The 18,837-nt window shown below is 38.9% G+C and overlaps 1 protein-coding gene across 3 annotated transcripts in view; it reads left to right on the forward strand.

The window, feature by feature from the left end:
- Amph (amphiphysin) overlaps positions 1-18,837 on the forward strand; it is a 219,913-nt gene that overhangs the window by 179,631 nt on the left and 21,445 nt on the right. For 2 of the 3 annotated variants that reach the window (XM_013521259.1, XM_005397735.1), the window contains 4 exons: positions 1,684-1,707; positions 4,462-4,494; positions 9,810-9,866; positions 15,279-15,404. In XM_013521259.1, the coding sequence (XP_013376713.1) occupies positions 1,684-1,707; positions 4,462-4,494; positions 9,810-9,866; positions 15,279-15,404 (240 nt within the window). The remainder of the gene's footprint in view (positions 1-1,683; positions 1,708-4,461; positions 4,495-9,809; positions 9,867-15,278; positions 15,405-18,837) is intronic. The other variant, XM_013521260.1, reaches the window with a different exon arrangement.

Raw genomic sequence — 18,837 nt, forward strand, 5'->3', positions numbered from 1 at the left:
GGCCTGAAATGCTGGATGACTAGAGACCGAGAATGTGGCATTGTGCCCTTCTGGTTCTCTCTAGGAGGTTGATAACCAGAGAACCTGTTGTAATAAGGCCGTACATATATGTGGTTGCTTTTAAATAGAATATAAGCAAGATGAGCACATTAGGAACCATTATTTCATTGTTATGTTCAGTGAACTTCAGAAAGCCTGGATCTGAGTCCAGACTCTAATACTTATAAACATGTGACTCAGCAATTTCTAAAACTCTCTAAGCCTCAGTTTTTCTCATATGTAAAATTAAGGGAATGATGCCTACCTCGCAGGACTGTAGGAGGGTAAAATAAGATAATATTTGTAGAGTATTTACCCCAAAGCGGGCATGCTTCAAAACATAGGCATCATTGTTGATATTACCTATTTAGCTAAGCTGTCGTGCAAGGGAGAGTTATTTCTGGAATTTGGAGTTAAGATGACCTCTGTGTGCTACATCAGTACTGTAAAATTAGAAGATCAGTGGCACTGATTCAAGCCTGATGTCCCTCAGGGTAGGAGCTTGGTCTTAGAAAGGATCAGGTCATGTGGCCATCAGAGCCCAAGTTGAGTTTCATGTTTCCTTCTTTTTTCATGTGACAGCAAAAAGAAAGTGGTCTTCTGAAATGATGCTATTGCTTTTTCCTTCTTGAAACAAAAGAGATACTCATCTGCAGTAATAGGTTTATACTGAATTATTTAGGATTCTTGAAACATCAAGAAAGCATACCAGAGAAGAGGTGAACTTGTTGAAACCACCTATGATGAAATGTACCTATCATAGTGAATTATTTTGCTTTACTTATGTCTTCATAACAAGGGCTGGATGGATTAACGTTTAGATCATTTGAATTGTAACCTCACATCTACTGAGTTTCTTGGAGATTAAACAGACAGTGCTAATTTTTTTAATCATTCCATTGTTTCTTATCTTTCAACAGAGCTACAACACATTTTTCTTCCCTAGGTGGAGAAGGCGTGGTGAGGGTGAAGGTCTCATTTAGAGGGAGCTTGTGATATTTCAGAGGACAAATTTGCTAGGAAGTACAGTAATAATAAGAATGTGTAATGATGACGCTTTGGACATAATTGCTCACACTTGTTAGTCATCTCAATTTCCTGGAGTTTTTTTCCTTCTGTGCAGAAATTGGCTTATAGGTTGAGAGCAGAGTATCAGGAGAGCTTCCAGGGCAATCAGAGTGGTTAACATCAGCTCATCCTCCATCTGAATCCTATCTCAAAGGCAGAACCCAGGGAAAGATAGTTTGGGTCAGATTTTATTCTTGAGTCTCCATCAAAGCATGTGATATGTTTGTAATTTCTTGATCTCTAGTGCTGGCTCTTATGCTAGTGTTTAAAGACTGACTTATTTATTTGGAACTTTGCATTTCAGAGCCTACTCATGCAGAAGTTATACTAGCCTTAAAATATCATTGACAGAGGCTTTCTTTGTGCTAAATTGTGCCTTTTTCATAGTGTCTTAAGCACTTTTAGAATAAAAATTACTCCTATTACAAAAGAAATTGTAAAATTGAACATGAAACCAATAAAAGTCACAACCATTAACAGAACCTTGTCTCTGAACAGCATGAGATTTTAATGTCCCAGTGAATGTTGTTTCTTTGCCTTAGTAATTATTTTTATTTTATTTTTTTAACCACACAGACAAGCACTGATCTGGTACAACCGGTAGGTAAATATCCAGAAAGTTCTGGATTTCAAAAATATTTGCTATACATTTTTTTTTGAGAATGAACATTTTCCCCATTGCGTTGTTAGTCATGTATTTAACTGTAAGCTAATTAATTTAAGCACTTTTTAGTTTTGCTTAATTTGTGCTACCCTACTGAAAAGCTTTGTGTTTCTCATCTGATCTTACCATGCTCTATTTCATCTTATCTTTTTTTTTCCTTTGCTCTTCTGCATACTTTAAAGACTGACTCTTCAAAAAGTCTTTCCCTGTGTAACCTGATTATGGAGGAAACTCCAGACAGTGGGTTGGCCGAAGAAATTCAAAGATCTCAAATTTGCATAGGTGCATTTGCTTGGGGGCCGAATGCTAGTACAGACAGTGTCAGCCAGGAAATTACCCCAAGTGGGTCTCGAGAAGACCTTGCGTGTCTCTCTGAAGCAGAGCAAGACATGAGATTACCTACCGGAATGCTTCCTTCCACTGACTGGTCCATTGTAGCTGAACAGGGTGAGCATGTCCTGGGGCCAGCTCCCCCAGGTGATAATGAACAGTTATCCCTGAAGTCCATGCCTGGGGCTGGAGTCACCATTTCTACTTGCATGGAGATGGAACAGCCACATGAATTCCTTGACTCAGAGATGCCAGCCATGGAAACAGCTAGCCTGCTTCAGGAAAGTCATGAAGAAGTTAAAAAGTCAGATGAAGAACAAGAGAACCAGAAGTCAGAAGATTCTGTATGGGCAGGTGTGGAGACCTGTCAAAAGGTAGACACTGGAGCTATTGATATCAAGACACTAGAAGGTATTAAGGAGTCTGAACAGAAAATATGTGAAAGTATAGGAAATAAGGCAATAGATCTCAAAGTTATAGCAGAACAAGACCAGGAGGGCTTTATAGTTCGTGAAAGGAAAACTGGGAAAGCTCTGAGAGTGAGGCGCACAGAAAGTATGAAACCCCTTGAAAATTATTTTGAGAAAGCTGACCTATCAGAAAAAGACATGGCAGGTGAATTTGGTGACAGAGACCAAGGGCTACATGATGAGATTGAAGGAATAATCAATAATTGTGAAAATACGGAAGGCTCGGGAACTACACTTGCCAATCATACAGGTATCTTGAATCTGCCTGTCCACACTGACTCTGTACCTAACACTGAAGGTGCCAGTCCTGAGGGCTGGGATTTAGCTAAAAAAGACATAGAGAAAAATGTAACAGACACTCCCACCCACGTTATAATGTATCACCCAGCACAGAGCAGTGTGGATGCTGAAGAAATTCATGATGAGCTTGTGTTAAATGCTCATAGAGCTGACAGGGATAAAAATCAGGCTGTTGTTTTATCAGTGAAATGTGAAGTGGCAGTTCAATCTAAGACTGACCCCAGTTATTCTCTGGAAACAAATGCAAACAGAAGAGATAGATGTTCCTTTAAGGGAGATTTCTTGATAGAGAGGCCTGATGGTACAATACCTGGGAACTGTAGCCATGCTGTTAACTTGCCAGGAATTGCAGAGGTAGAAGTTTGTGCAACAGATCCAGGTCAAATCTGGCAACCAACTTTGAATTCGACAGTGAATAATATGGACATGTCAGGATTCTCTGGTATACCAGATGGCCAAGCAAGTGGATTTGCCAATAGGTTGGATTCTGAATACCACTGGCCTATCAGAGATACTGGAGGTTTAGATAATTGCTGGGAAAATTCAGATATAGTTGAGAGCAAGGAAGGGCTGGAGGTAGCTTTACTAGCAGATGTATGTAGGAAACACTCCAGTGTTAGCTACTTGGAACAAAGCCAGGAGATACCTAGACCATTGGTTCTGGGAACACCCCAGAACACTAGCACTGAAAGTTCTGAGAGTTCCCAAGACAATGACATCAACAACTCAGACTTATCTGAAGATGAAATTGCTAACCAGAGATATGGAATGTTGTACCAAGAAATAGAGGCTCATAAAGACGAGGTACTTACCCCAGTCTGTAGCGTAGACTAGCCAGACTTCTGTAGGCTCTGTTTTTCCTAATGTCTCTCACCCTCTTCATTATCCATCACCATCTTCTTGCAAGCCTGATTATCTCCCAGACAGATTGTCATGCACCTCTTCAAATCTGTGCAAACCAGACACAAATAGGTTGGCAAAAAAAAAGCAAAAAACAAAAATTCCAAAGGCAAAGTAATTCTGTCAGGAATTAGTGAGAGCTTAATTACCATCCCAAATTCTGGTTGATTTTTCTTATTTTTATTTTTATTATTTGGGCACTAAAAATGCACAAAACCTTGAGAAAAATAAACTTGCTTTCTGTTCCTAAAGTGGTCCTACTTCAGTAAGAACACAAGACGTGGTTCTCTACCAGCCCATTGAAATTGTAGAATCTCGTAGACACTGCTCATCTAAATGATAGATTACAGAAATGATGGAAAAGGCATTTTCCAGATTTTATATGTGGCCTAAAAAGAGCTGTTTTACGTGTCTTGGCTTTTTTCTGGAATCATCTTGTTATGGAAAGAGTAGGTATTACCACTGAGCCACACACTATCAATAATTATTAGTCTTTCATTTTTTGTCAGCCTATTTAAAGTAACACGGCATGACATTTCATATTCCTAAGCACTTCCTCACACAAATCACCTTTTGTATTATTTTAAGATTTGTGATAGTTATTACTCTCCAACTTGTCTAATGGATATGTATTAATCCTATAAAAGTGATGGAAAAAAATAACACATTTTGATTTCCATTTCTATTTAGGCTTCTGGTGGTTCATTCAATGGATTCACCCAGGTAAGGAAGTGACTTTCCGGCAGGATCCATTCTGGTGAGAATACTGTACATTCTTCAGTGTGTTTTCTGTGCCACTGGTCTAGCAAAATAAATAAGAGTGTCAATACAAAATTGGGCCCTACTACTTACAAATTGAATAATAGAGACAGAATAATTGCATCATTATAGGATTATTTTGATGATTAAATGAGATATGTATGCAGGACAGTTAGCCGAACAGCATAGCACATACTCCAGGACTTCAGTTAGCTATTATTTATGTTACTAATTATTATTAATGTTATTAGCTATACTATGGACTTGTACTTTCTGAAGATTTTTCTACCAATAATGAGAAATGAGCTTGATATAAAAGATCCCATGGACTCAGCTGTTTCAAAGAGGGGATATGATTTTTTTTTATTGTAGGAATAAATATTTAGGAAATATGAGAGATTTTTAGAGATTTCTTCCTACAGATTCATAGAGGATCTCCACTGCACACAGCTTACCTCCTAGCAATTCTCCAGAAAAGAGCCACCGGACGGTCCCAAGCCATTTGTTGGCTCTGTCCAAAAAGGCAGTACTATGCTCCTTGAGAGTCTGAAAAGGAGGAACCACAAAGTGGGCCGTTTCATTCGTTATATAGGTACTGGTTGGAACCCATATGTCTCAGTTACTTTCTTGTTGCTGAAACAAATACCTGACTTACACAAGTTAAGGGAAGAGAGGCTGATTTTAGCTCACAATTTGTAGAGGTTTCAGACTATAGTTGAATGGCTCCAAGGCAGGGTGGCTTGGCAGAAGGGCATCATAGAGGAGAAACAGTTCGTGGTGTGGCAGGCAGAAAGCTGGACAGCCATTAAGGGAAGAGGGATATCTATATACTACTCCCTTCCAGGCCACACCATGACCCACTTTTTCCACAAGCTTCACCTCCCGATGTCACACTCAATTATAAACATATCCAGTATCACACACTCATGACCCCTCACCCCCCAAAAGCCCCACCTATGAGTGCACAAGGCTTTTGGGGAACACCTAGCTATAAGCCATAACAACGTGTAAAAGGCGGGGCATGTGTTTGTCATGCTCCCAGATTTAATTCTGGCAGCCTTTTCAAGGGTTATCTCAGAGAGAGGATTTTCTATGATGAATACTTTGTGTTGCATGTCAGATACACACAATTTCTAATAACACTGGCATCTAGAATTTTCTACATACATGTTCAGAATGTATTCCTCAATTAAATTCTCTACTTAGAAGTTGTATTATTTTCCCTGTTACCTATACAAACAAAAAACACAGTCACACACTGCACCCAAACACAGACACGCACAATCTCAAAGACAGACAATAATGCATCTCATCCAGAAATTTCTTTGGGAAGCTTGGCTCACAGACATTGTTATCCTTCCTCATTTTATCAAATTTGTGTTTCTATCAGAGTTATTATTGCAATAACTTTCAAAATAACAAAAATTCTATAAGGGTTTTATTTAAAAAGTTCAGACCATCCAGCACACCCTCCATTGCCTGTTTTTCAGAGGTAAATCTTACATCTATTAGCACATTTCCTAGTTGTTTCCATCTGTGTGCAAGGATGTATGTTAATACTACTTCTTGATTTCTAAAGCATTATCTATGAATTCTTCTCTCTGGAAGGCGAGCACTTACAGCATTTTCCTCTCTTACTCTCTCAGCCCTCCCCCACCCCTCTATTTTGCTTCCTGTCCTTCCTCTGACGGATTTTCATCATAATAAGCCAGTCAATCTGTGGCCGTATATTAATGTCATAAATGCTGTTACCAACTGAGTCATGAAGTTTACATTTCCTTTCATGCCAACTTTTCATTTTCCTTTACAGGATAATACGGATGTTGTTTGTTCGCCTGTTGATTGGTTCGCTTCCTTTTCCATGTACTTATCTCGTCTAGTTATTCAAAGCGTTTCTCAGCTTGGTGAAAATATTGGATATTCAAGCAGTTTTCTCTTCTTGAAGAAATCAGCTGTGTGTCCCTCTGGGATGCTGCAGTTGGCACTGTGACTATAGCTCCTCTGTGAGGTTAACCTGGAGGTTACCTTCAACCCTCTCTGCTTCCCTTCACTGCTTTCTGGATGAAGATCATCTTCATCTGTGGTTTAATCCTCATCTGGGTAGAGGATAGCCTCCAGGAACTTCCTGAGGAAAATAGCCATAGGATGTATATATTCAGGGTCTTGCAAATCTGTTTTAGTTACATTCTTGTCGCTGAAACACAATGCCATACACACACAACTTTAAAAAAGAGAGGTTTATTTTGGCTCACGGTTTCAGTCCATCGTCAGCTGGTTGCAAGCCAGAAATAGCCTGGGGGAAGGGTCTGGGTGGAGGAAAGCTGCTCAGAGCATGGTGGACAAGAAGCAGACAGAGAAAGACCAGGGAGGGTACCATGACCTCCCAGGTCACAACCCCAGTGATCCACCTCCTCTGCCCAGACTCTACTTCCTTAACAGCACATCCAGCTATGGGTTCATCACTGATGAATATAGCAGCCTCCTAGGTCCAATCACCTTCCCCACACAAGAATTTTGGGTGATATTTTAGATTTAGACTATAATAGCATCTGAAAATGTTGTTATTTCTACAAATGTAATGAACTATATGGGCATTATATTAAAAGTTGTACATCATTTTCCCTTAGAATTTTAAAGCTGTTTGTTCACCAGTTCTTAATGTTGCTGTTGAGAAAGTCATTATGGTTCTTGATATTTTGTAAGAAACCTTGTCTCTGTCTTTCTTTTATTTTCTCTCCTTTTCCTACTCTCTTGCTCTCTCTGTTTCTCTCTCTCTCTCTCTCTCCCCCTCCCTCCTTCCCTCCCTCCCTTTCTCCCTCCCTCCCTTCCTGCCCTTCTCTTCCTCCATTTGGAACTTTGTAGAATCTTCCTTTAAGCTCAGTGTTTCTCAAATTTTACTGCAAAGAGGTGTGATCTGAGTCTGTTTTCATTGTACTAGGACATTTTAGTGTAAAAATTTACATCTTTGGAGGGAATTGTAAAATTATTACTATTTCTCTGATGATTTCTCTCATTTGTTTTCCTTGTTCACTCATTCTGTAATGCTTCTTCTTTTCATATATTGGCCTCCTGAGTCTAATGACTCTTTTTTTCTGGCATTTTCTTTTCTCTGCCTTTTCCTCCACTGTCTCTGCTCTCTATCTTCCCACTGATTTTGGTTTTGTTTGTTTGTTTGTTTGTTTTTGTTTTTCTCCGGTACCAGGAACCGAACTCACGACCTTGCGCTTGCCAGGCAGGCACTTTTGCCGCTGAGCTAAATCCCCAGCCCCCCCACTGATTTTGTACCCCTATTTTTTTCAGTTCTACATTCAGCTCCTGCATTGTTTCCTAGCACCATCCTCTTTGTGGGTCATGAGTACAATACCTTCATCACATTGCTGAGGATGTTAGTAATCACTTTTTCTTATAAATTCTTTCACTTGTTTTTTCCAGTTCAGTTTGTCTCATACATGTTTGAGACTTTTCTCAAAGTCAAATAATCTTGGCTGAATGTTTAATTTAAAAGTGTGACGCCAAAAAGCTGACAGGAAACTTGTATAGGTAAATGCTCACTCAATCCTACTTTCTTAAGATGTCTGCAGGTCCTCCAGTCTGGAGTCCCACTGTTACAGCCCTGCTAGAATTAATTTCAAGCCTTCTGCTCGATTTTCAGAGTAGGGGAGAGTTTCCCAAGTCCTTACTACTTTTTAATAGACTTTCAACTAGGTCTGTCTTCAGCATTGATACCTCCTATTTCTCGTCATCACCTGTGCTTCTAATTCTTGACCTTTTGAGAGTCCTGAGCAATAAATTGGGTTGATTCTTGGCATTTCTATCATCACTTTGGGTAGAGATTGATTGGACTTACCAAGTTACTTCCTGCTCATTCATCTACTTTCCAGTTTCCAGTTTTGTTTTGTTTTGTTTTGTTTTGTTTTTATCATTGTCTTGGTTACTTTTCTCTTGTTGCTGGGACAAAACATCTGACACCCAAAATTAAGGAAGGAAAGGTTTATTTAGCTGAAGTTTTGTGGCTATTTCAGTCCATAATCAGCTGGCTCCAAGGCAGGGTGGCCTGGTACAAGCAACAGTATAAGATGGCAGAAGACAGTAAAAGCAGCAAAAGCACAAGGGGTTGCGGAAGCAAGCCTCTTTCCCTCCCTTATATTGTATGCTGGCTAGCTGCCCATTCCCACACCATCTCCATATCTTCCTCTTCCACAAGCTGAGGATGTTTACAAACCAAGGACCCTAGCTCTCTGCTGAACCACTTGGTTAAATTTTTAAACTTCTCAAGGAGACACAATGACCAACATCCCTGAGTGGTAAGGGCATATCCTTTTCACACCAGGATGTAGGACTGCTGAGTTACTTAGTTAAGCTTCTAGACACCTCAAGTTGACACAATGTATCAACCATAACAATCCACCCCTTGTGCTCTTGCTGCTTTTGCTGTCTTCTACCACCTTGACGTGTTGCCCCTGTGCCCTGCCACCCTGCCTTGGAGTCAGCTGATTACCGATTGAAATCACCACAAACTGTGAGCTAAATAAACCTTTCCTTCCCTAATTTGGGGTGTTGGATATTTTGTCTTAGCAATGAAAGACAAGCAACCAAGACAATTGTAATCTTTCTTCTCATTCGTTTCATTCTTATAGGTTATATCTTTAAGGGTTGTTTTTCTTTATGTTTTTAGTTTGGGTTCTGGATGTAACAGAGGTAACTGCACCTTGTCCTATCCACTATCTTTAACCAAACTTGCTGGCTTATCTTTTCTGTTGAGGAGCTCTTGGTGTCAGATTCTTTAGGCATTGTTTTGTTTTGTTTTGTTTTGAGCTGTTGAGATTTTTGGGAAAAGACTTTTCTGCCTCCCTTCTGGAAGTACGAGGACTACTGGTGGAATGAGGCATGAATCTTCTCTTAAAAATCACTATTCCTTTAGGTTTTTCTCAGCTGAACTCCTAAATTTCATAAACATGTCTTAAAAAGTTTTTAACTTACAGCTCATAAATAACCCATATGATTCCCAGCATTAAAAAAAAAAATTTAAAGTTTAAATTTAGGGTCTATAGCCACTAACTTCTAATTTGGTTCTAAATCTTGAAGAGGAGCTGTGGCCCAAAGATATCTTTGATGCCAATATTTGATTGTTTTTTAATGACTCTCAGCATCTTCTGCCAGCAAAGATTTATATTTAGAATAACTCCCATTAATATTTTTGTTTCACCAATTTAAAAAGGGACTTAAAAAGTTTTAAGCATATTTTTAAAAAAAATCTGTGGTTTTCTGCCTATTTTCAGCCCCAGGACACTTCATTATTCACAACGCAGGCAGATCAGAGCATGATCTGCAACTTGGTAAGTTGGAGTTGGTTTGTGTTTTGGGGAAGTTGCTAGTACCACTGAATGTTCTAAGTTATGTTGGTCATTCTATTTTGTCTAGAGTTGAATATCCAGGCTGCAATTTCTACAACTTCCTCTTCTCTAGAAAACAGGAGGGAAAGCACCTGTGAAATCTCAGTGTGATGCTAAATTTGGTTACTTTTTTTCCATAAAGGTATAATCTTACCAAAACCCCAAATCTCCTAGTTAGGGTATCTCAGGAGAACACAATAAATCTATCAAAGACATAAATCTTTTCTTCTTTTTCTTTTCTTTCTTTTTTTTTTTTTTTTTTTTTGAGCAGGGTCTTATGTAGCCCAGGCTGCCCTTGAACTTTCAGCAATCTTCCTGCCTCAGCCTCCTGAGTACTGGTATTAAGGCATTCACCACCACACCTGGCTCAAGGACAGGAATCCTTCCATTTCACAATAAATTAAGCCATAGGATTAAAATGAATTTCCCTCAATAATTTATGCTTCCAAATAGATCCTTACTTTTTTTGTTGAGCTTGAAGATTCCTTATTTCCCATCTCATTCCTTGATTTTGGGAGTTGTAGGAAGAAAGAGTGCGTGATAGAGCTGTGATTCCTAACAAGATGACAAAAGAAAATCCTAGGGGATGAGAAGGAAGCAGAATGTTGTCACTCACTTCTCCTGGGATCCATGTCATAGCCACCATGGCAAACCTTTGCATCAGCAGCTTATTAATAAAGCTGAATGGAAAGACCTGGAGTGATGTCACTTCTGAGCTCTTTGGAGTAAGTTCATGAGCATTATCTGCAGCACAGTGGTTTTCCCATTGGAAGAGTGTATAATTATTCCAGCTCCTGCTTTTCATATTGGAAGCTCACAATTAGGTTTAGTAAAGTGAAATTTTCTTTTGTGACTACTTCAATTTTAAGTAAGGAATTCTCTTCTAGGAAGTCTTTCTTAAAGGTAAATTTGATACCTTTGAAAGGACAAATATGTCTCTAACACCTTCACAGTAGATTGCCACACTTTTTTGTCTTTTGAACAAGCAAGAGAAAAAACAGAATCTATGTGGCTTGCAAATGCATTGCGTGTAAATTATAAACACCAGAGAACCTCATTCTTTATTTTCATTGGTTATTCTCAGCATGGGTGATGGAACTGGAGGATGAGATTTTTAATTATCAATTGTGAAAGGGTTAAGAAAAATGGAGAAATACTGGTATAAAAGGAAAGGCAATTGGTCATCATCGAACGCATGCCTACTACTTTGAATACCTACTACTTCAAGCAAAAGACCCAGACCCAGAATCCTGGGATTTATGTGTCTTTGAAAATCTTCCTGTCCACCACTGCTCGTCACAGGAGCTTCCATATCTGCTTTCCCCTTCTCTCCATGCCTATCATCTGAAGCAGATATTCTGCTTCTTCTCTTCACTGGGGAACTTAACTTGTTGCATCCAGCACTGTAAATGTTGCTAACACTTCTGTGCAAGACTAGGAAATCACAATGAATCTACTCAATGAGTTCTCATTGTACAGAATCTTCCCAGGAGCAGGAACTCCCAAGCATTTCGTTCATTGATGCCTTTGCACAAAGCAGGGATTGAAACTGGTATTCAGCTGTACAGCTCCCAGCCTGTGTATTATGGTCCCACAGAACAAGTGGGCACCCCTTTGAATCGCAAACTTCACTGGAGTCTCAGAGTTTCTCACAGGGCCTTTGAGGTTCTCACTAAACCAGCTCTCCCAGGATGGGAGAGGCAGGACTAGAAGGCAAGAGCCATACTGCCTTTTAATTTTTTGAAGAGCATGTTACTAATACAGAATGGTGAGGTTTGTTTTGGGAAATTGGTACATTCATTTAACATCTGGATCATTTTCAATCCCATTTCCCTCTTCTTCATCTTCCCCTTCTTGTTCCTCACGTCCCTTTTCAGAAGTTTACTCACTGGCTTCACTCTTTCTTTCTCTCTCTTTCTTTCTTTCTTTCTTTCTTTCTTTCTTTCTTTCTTTCTTTCTTTCTTTCTTTCTTTTTCTTTCTTTCTTTCCTTTTCTTTCTTTCCTTTTCTTTTTCTCTTTCTTTCTTTTGTTCCTTTTCTTTCTTTCTTTCTTTCTTTCTTTCTTTCTTTCTTTCTTTCTTTCTTTCTTTCTTTCTTTCTTTCTGTCCAGATTCTTTTCCATTGTTTTTTGTGTATGTTTGTAATACATTGTATGTACAACCATTTTGAGGAATTGGTACATACATATAACATATGTGGATCATTTTCAATCCCTTCCTTCTCCCACTTTCCCCTAATCTTCTTCTCCTAAAGGTCTACCTTTATTTTACTCTTTAATTCATTTATATTTTTGATTTCTCATGTAAGAGAAACCTGTGACATTTAATGTTCTAATTCTGATTTATTTCACTTGACATTATGGTCCTAATAGCCATCCATTTTCCTACAAACAACACAAATTCATTCTTTATGGCTGAATAAATTTATATATATATATATATATGTATATATATATACATGTAGATCTAGATCTCTCTCACACACACATGTGGCCTCACAGAACAAGTTGGAATCCCTTTGAACTGAAAACTTTGCTGGAGGCTCAGAGTTGCTCACAGGGCCCTTTGCAGTTCTCACTAAACCAACACATGTATGTATCACATTTTCTTTTATTCATCTGTTGGTGAGTATATAGAATGTTTTTTTAGATGTTTGTTTGGTTTTTTTTTTGGTTTTTCTCCGGTACCAGGAACCGAACTCACAACGTTGCGCTTGCCAGGCAGGCGCTTTGCCGCTGAGCTAAATCCCCAGCCCCTGTTTTTTTAGATGTTGTCAGTTACTCTGCTGTAAATATGGGCTTGCAGGTGCCACAGTAGCGTGACTCTTACCTTATTTTCCCATGCCATCTGCTCTGCCTTTCACTGACCTGGCTTTTATACTATCCGAGAGGATTCCAAAACATGTGCTCCAAGACTGTACTGCTCATTGTCATCTAAAGGAAGAATTCCATTTCTGATTCTGAGAACTAAACTAGCTTGGTGTTTTGCTTCCACCAGTAAATACAAAGGACCTACATAATCTCTGAATGTGATTGTTACCCCAGCAAACAATAGGTGCTCTAAAGTAGGTATAGCATCTTACCCATGTGCTGGCAATCCCTTTGTTAAGGGAGACATCTTGTGGGAAAAAATAAATAGAACTAAATGGTTGAGGCAAGGCACAATTCCTGTAGGATTATTTCAGATTTTTCCACAAGATGTTAGTTATTCATGATTTATCTTTGCTTTTTTATCTTAACAAAATATTTACAGTTTTATACTATATTAGAAGGAATAGAAGAGTGACTTCTGCTTCTGAATTTGAGTAGCAGATTTTACGTCCAGCCGTGTTTTACACTCACTCATCCTTCAGTGGGTTGTATTTATCCTTCAGGAGTTGAAGCTGCAGTACCGTCCTATAATATTTCAGGTGACATGGTCAAACTCCTATGCAAATATGGGCTTTCACTTTAAGTTATCTTTGTATTTTTCAATCTGTACAATGATAAATTTATGAGATTTGTGTTTTGCAATATCTCTTGGATCCTTATCTGGCTTGAGGTTTCCTCTACAGCATGGACTCAGACTGCCAACTACCAGCATTTGCTCACAGGCTGCTTTCTACTTTGTCAAATTACCTTTCATGTCCTCTGCCGTGTAGGTCACTGGATACCGTGTTGTCATAGCAAATCACCATGCCTTCCCAAATGGAAAGATCATACCCTGAGTGTTTACAGGATCTGTTGCTATGAAGATAATTCTTTCAGGACAATAAAAATGAAGTCTTTCCCCATAAAGGACTCTTGAGAGCATATTAGAGGGAATGTTATCTCATTCTTTTTAAAAATTGTGTCATCCCACCTCTTGAAAGTTATAGAAAGCCTATAAAAACATTAGATCTCTGCACACTTGTCTACTAAAGCATCCTTTAATATTATTATACCCTTTAGAAAGATCATTGGTGTGGTCATGGCCTGCATCACAATGATTGATTTGATGGAGGACCTAAGAAAATTCATTTGTATGTTTATTTGGAACTGGGCAATCCATTATTACTTATTTCCCATATGTCAGGATAACTTTTATATAACTTCTCCATGGAACTGGCCTCAATTTGGGCACTGACTTGGATGCATGCACAGGAGATATAGATGTATCTTTTGGTCACTTACAGTGAGAGCCTCCCAGGAGTTACTGATTTCTCCAAAGTATTAATTGGACACTTCTTACTATTCTGGGAGAACACTGGTAAACTTTTACAGTTTAAGTGTTTTGATGGAAAAGAGTTAATGAGCCCTCTATTGGCCATTTAGTGACATAGGCAGCCAAATAAACATGCTTATTATATTAGTAGAGTGTAGACATGCTTATTACATTAGTAGAGTGTAGAAAGAAGGAATGTTTTCAGTAATGGCAGTAACATGCCCTGGCTGTGCTATTTTTAATGGCCTGTTGTTATTTTATAGCCCTATTTTTAAAACTAGAAAAGATCTTGGTCTAGAGGTGACAGAGAGCTGATTCAGCACATAATTGGGGTCAGGATGATGTTCCTGTATAGAGGCTCCATGGGGACAAAAAACCTCCCTTTGCCCACACTATTAAAAGGGTCTAATTGAGACCAGGGCCCATACTGCTTGTAGTTCTTCAAAGAATTGATTTACTGTGTGAGGTAAAGTGATGGATAAGGATTCTGTTGGAGGAAGACAGGAAAAAGGGACTAAACAGGAACCTACCATAATGCACCACTGTTTGTCCGTCGTTATCCTGGTGAGCAGCCCCATAGCTGGCCTCCTCCTCCCAGCTGTGGAAGTACACACAAGCTTCATAGCTACCCATTGGGTCCTGTGGGTCTGAATATTGGGACAACCCCTTATGTTTTGGTGCAATGCAATACTAACAAGACTGAAAGGTCCCAGACTGAAAGCATCCTATAATTTCTTCCTCACTCCTTGTAGCTGTCAAAGATGCAGACCATTAGTGTGTCTTTTTCTGTGTCTGGCTATCTCTGCGATAAATAGCAGAAAATACCATCCTAGGATCACAGAGAAGTGAGTTAAAGTCATAGGCAAGTGAATAGTAAAGCACAGTACCATTAGTAAGTGAAATGATTGGCCAAAATAGTGGACATTTGACTGACTTGCAGGGCAACAACACTTCTTGATTATAAAGGCGAAGTTTATCCACATTCTCCTCTGAGATATCTCAGTTCTGTAAAGGTTTTCAATGCCAAATGCAAGTTTGTTTTTCCAAGACAGATTTAATGAAGTTAATTACCTGTGTGGTGACAAACATGAATCCTAATCGCCCCGGTGTTCTGTCTTGTTACCTGTTCACATGTTGAATCTTATTTTTTCCAACCTCCAAACAAACACTCCAAGGCTGAATCTGAACAGGCTGCACCCACAGAGCTCAAGGCAGAGGAGCCACCTGCTGCCACCACACCTGCTGTCGGGATGGACCTTGGAGTGGAAACTCAGCCTGAGGAGCCAGTGGAGGAGGCAGCGGTGAGCACCACCTCATGTCCCCTCTCTCCTCCTCCATCCCTCCCTCTCACTGTCACCCTCGTCTCGTGATCATCTCATGACCTATGTGTCACTTCTCATCTGTGCTTCACTTGGGCCAAAGAAGCTCCAAGTCTTCGCGGCTCCCCAGGTTCAAGTAGCCTTCATTACCTTGCCAGTGAGACTCCGTTCCCTTCCATTTTTGAAAAGGAAGATTTCCAGAAAATTGATCTTATGATCTGGAGACAACTGTCATGCCACCAGAGGTGTAGCCCTTTTGTGGAAGATGGAAGATGTTAGAAGCTGTGAGGACTCAGACTTGTTTAACTCACTCGATCTGTGATGCCTGGAGAGGTGTCCTTTATTAGGGGCTGGGTTGCATGTGGTAAACAGGAGAATAAGATTGCTGATTGTGTCTACATGTTGATTACTTGTAATAATAGCTTTGTAGGTCAGTGAAAAGTCAACAGTAGACTGAAAGCTCATATTCCAAATCTGTGAATCTATAAGGATTTCTCTGTGTACAACCATTTGCTAAAAATCAGCTGTGTCAGCTCTTATAATCAGTGGGAGTTAGCCAGGTGTGGTGGCTCACACCTGTAATCCCAGCACTCAGGAGGCTGAGGCAGGAGGATCACCATGAATTCGAGGCCAGCCTCAGCTACAAAGTGAGTTCAAGGTCAGGCTGAAGTACATAGCAAAACCCTGTCTGAAAAAGATAATAATAATAATGATAATAATGATAATAATAATCAGTAGGAGTTGAGGACATATTTAATGCTAGGATGGAGACCCATCTGTCTGCCTGAATCCCTGTTCCTACCCTGATCCATAGAGTCAGAAGAAACACTCACACTGCAAACTAAAGTGACCTCTGTTATGCTCTAAGATCATTAGACAACGTAACACCCATGAAAGTATACGGCTGAAAATACCATGTTAAATGAAAAATGTTTATTTATGAAATGCAGCAAAATGTCTCCCAAGAATTTCAGTGAAGGTTTTGTTTACTACAGCCTTCACTGGTCATGCTCACACAGAAATACCAACCCTCTATTACCAAAAATGATGCTGTCTCTATTAGATATTGAAATGAAAGTTATATTTCATGTTTTTGGTGCCTGAGGCCATCTTACTGGAGAGAAGGTAGGTTGTCTGTCAAATCAATAGTTTACTAATAGAGTAAAAAAAATAATAGTAAAGCAAAATAGAAAATGGTAATTGAGAATAACTCCAAAAAATATCATATTTTCCCTCTGAAGATATGGAGTTGGACCAAGACCTCTGAGGAAAACTAGAGATGTATCCAGCTAGGCTGAATCTATCTCTGGAGCATTCATTGCTTGCGTTAATATCAGATTGAGGAGTGCTCTCTTTTAGGTTTTTTTTTTTTTCCTGGAGGTCACTACCAGATTCATGGAGATCTGAACAATTCAGTGCAGATACGACATTTTCCATGGTGCCTAATTGGGATCTTTCCACCCACCCTAGCCTTGCAATTTACTTAAACAACAAGGGAAGGGAAAATACAGATGATTTTTTTTTACTACTGTTATCCTTAATGAAATAATTGATTTTAAAATGAATGCGTATGATGGATGCCAGGTAGCTAGAAAGATAGTGGTTTAGGTTTTGAAGAAAATCACTCTGATTCTAAAGAGTTCTCATCAAATTTCTCTTCTCAATAGCAACAATTCTTCTACACCTCTTCACTGGAGCCTTAGAATTACATTGATTCCATGCCCCACACACTTCCATTTAAGGCCTAATGCCGTTGTGTTCATGTCTTAAGCAGGATCAATATTTGATTTTGTGCACCAGGCAGGGGATGTAAAATAAACAAACTAATATACTAAGGATGGGCATGACTGATTCTCTGTGATCCATTCTTAGTCTACTGTTATCTGCTATCCTTACACTTGTACTTGTTTGAAACTTCTATAAGTGGGTTTTTGTTTTTGCATGGAATCCAATTAGTTTTCCAGTGGGTAATGTTAGTATGTACCAATTTTAAGGTACCTATTATGCAGTAACTAATATGTACATGTTGAGTATTCCTTATCCAAAATGCTTGGGACCAGAAGTGTTTTGCATATGCATAAATAGACATCTTGGAGATGGGACCCACATCTGAACAAGAAATTTATTTGTTTTGTTTACACCCAGGACACTTAACCTGAATGTAATTTTATATAATACTTTCAGTAGTTCTCATATGAGATCAAGCATGGAATTTTGGAGCATTTCAAAGTCTGGATTTTCAAACCAGGATTTTCAACCTGAATATGATTTATCATCTTTTAAACTAAGGTGACATTAAAAATATTTAGCAACATATGTCACAAATATTAAGTATCCCTGAAACCAAGTTCCCTAACGTTGGAGAAGGAGGTATTTGGAAGAAATCTTTACCCTAAATATACTTTTCCTCTTAAAGTTTCCAGGTGAACTTTAGAAAATGAGAATTTTTCAATTCTTTGTGAAATAAAGACTTTTTAGAGAATCTTTTGAAGCATTCAGACACCTCCTGAAAGCCAGGGGTGATGTAAGAATAGTAACTACAGTGTTCACAATATGATGTGCCTCTCTGAAGAGGAACAAAAATCTAGCAAATTCCTTTTGCCATAAGGACTGAGAACTAATAGTACCAGCATTAGCGGAGAAGGAACAGTTTACAACATCCCAGTTTGTCTAATCTTAGCAAAATGGACATCCATGGCTGAAATCACTTCTTCCCCATTTTCTCTCTTCTGCTTGGGAGAATAACATCCAGCAGGATTTGTAGCTTTTTTCTGCCGGTCACAGTAATCGCACGTATTATGGTTATTTTTCTAAAGAAAGCCCTCTGGTGTTGCTAGATGTGTGGTATTTAGCTGTAAAAACATAAAATTCCATGTGTGTCCCTAGCATTAATTACAGCTGCCTGTGGTTGTCATCACTGAGATTGAGTTGACATGACATTTGGAGGTAATCCTTTATGCTGTCGAAATGTCACCACACTGTTATTATTTCAGGTTTTGACAGAGTGCATTTCATCTGAATGAAGTTTGTGGTGGTTTTGTTGGAAGAAAAAAGGTCAAGTGTAGTTTCAAAAACAGGAAATTGAATAGTAGTTTCCCCCAAACACCTAAGGTTCTGAAGAAAATTTTAATTGCTACATTTCTGCTTGTTTTATTCTCTACATATTGTCTCTAATGTTTCTGTACCGCATCAGATTTTACCAGTGTATCTACAGGGTGCATTTTAAAAACCAACTGTTACTTCACCTTCTGCAGCTGTTTCCATTATGTGAATAATGAAAATAATCTTTAGGGAACAATGATCTCGATATTCATTTCAGTACGCACATCAAAGAATTAGGTTAAGAGGCAGATAAAGGTGAATGTGGATCAGTTTCTAATATATTATTCAGTTATAGATAATCATTCACCATATA

Source organism: Chinchilla lanigera, unplaced genomic scaffold, assembly GCF_000276665.1.
Source record: "Chinchilla lanigera isolate Chin_1 unplaced genomic scaffold, ChiLan1.0 scaffold00059, whole genome shotgun sequence".
Lineage (NCBI taxonomy): Eukaryota > Metazoa > Chordata > Mammalia > Rodentia > Chinchillidae > Chinchilla > Chinchilla lanigera.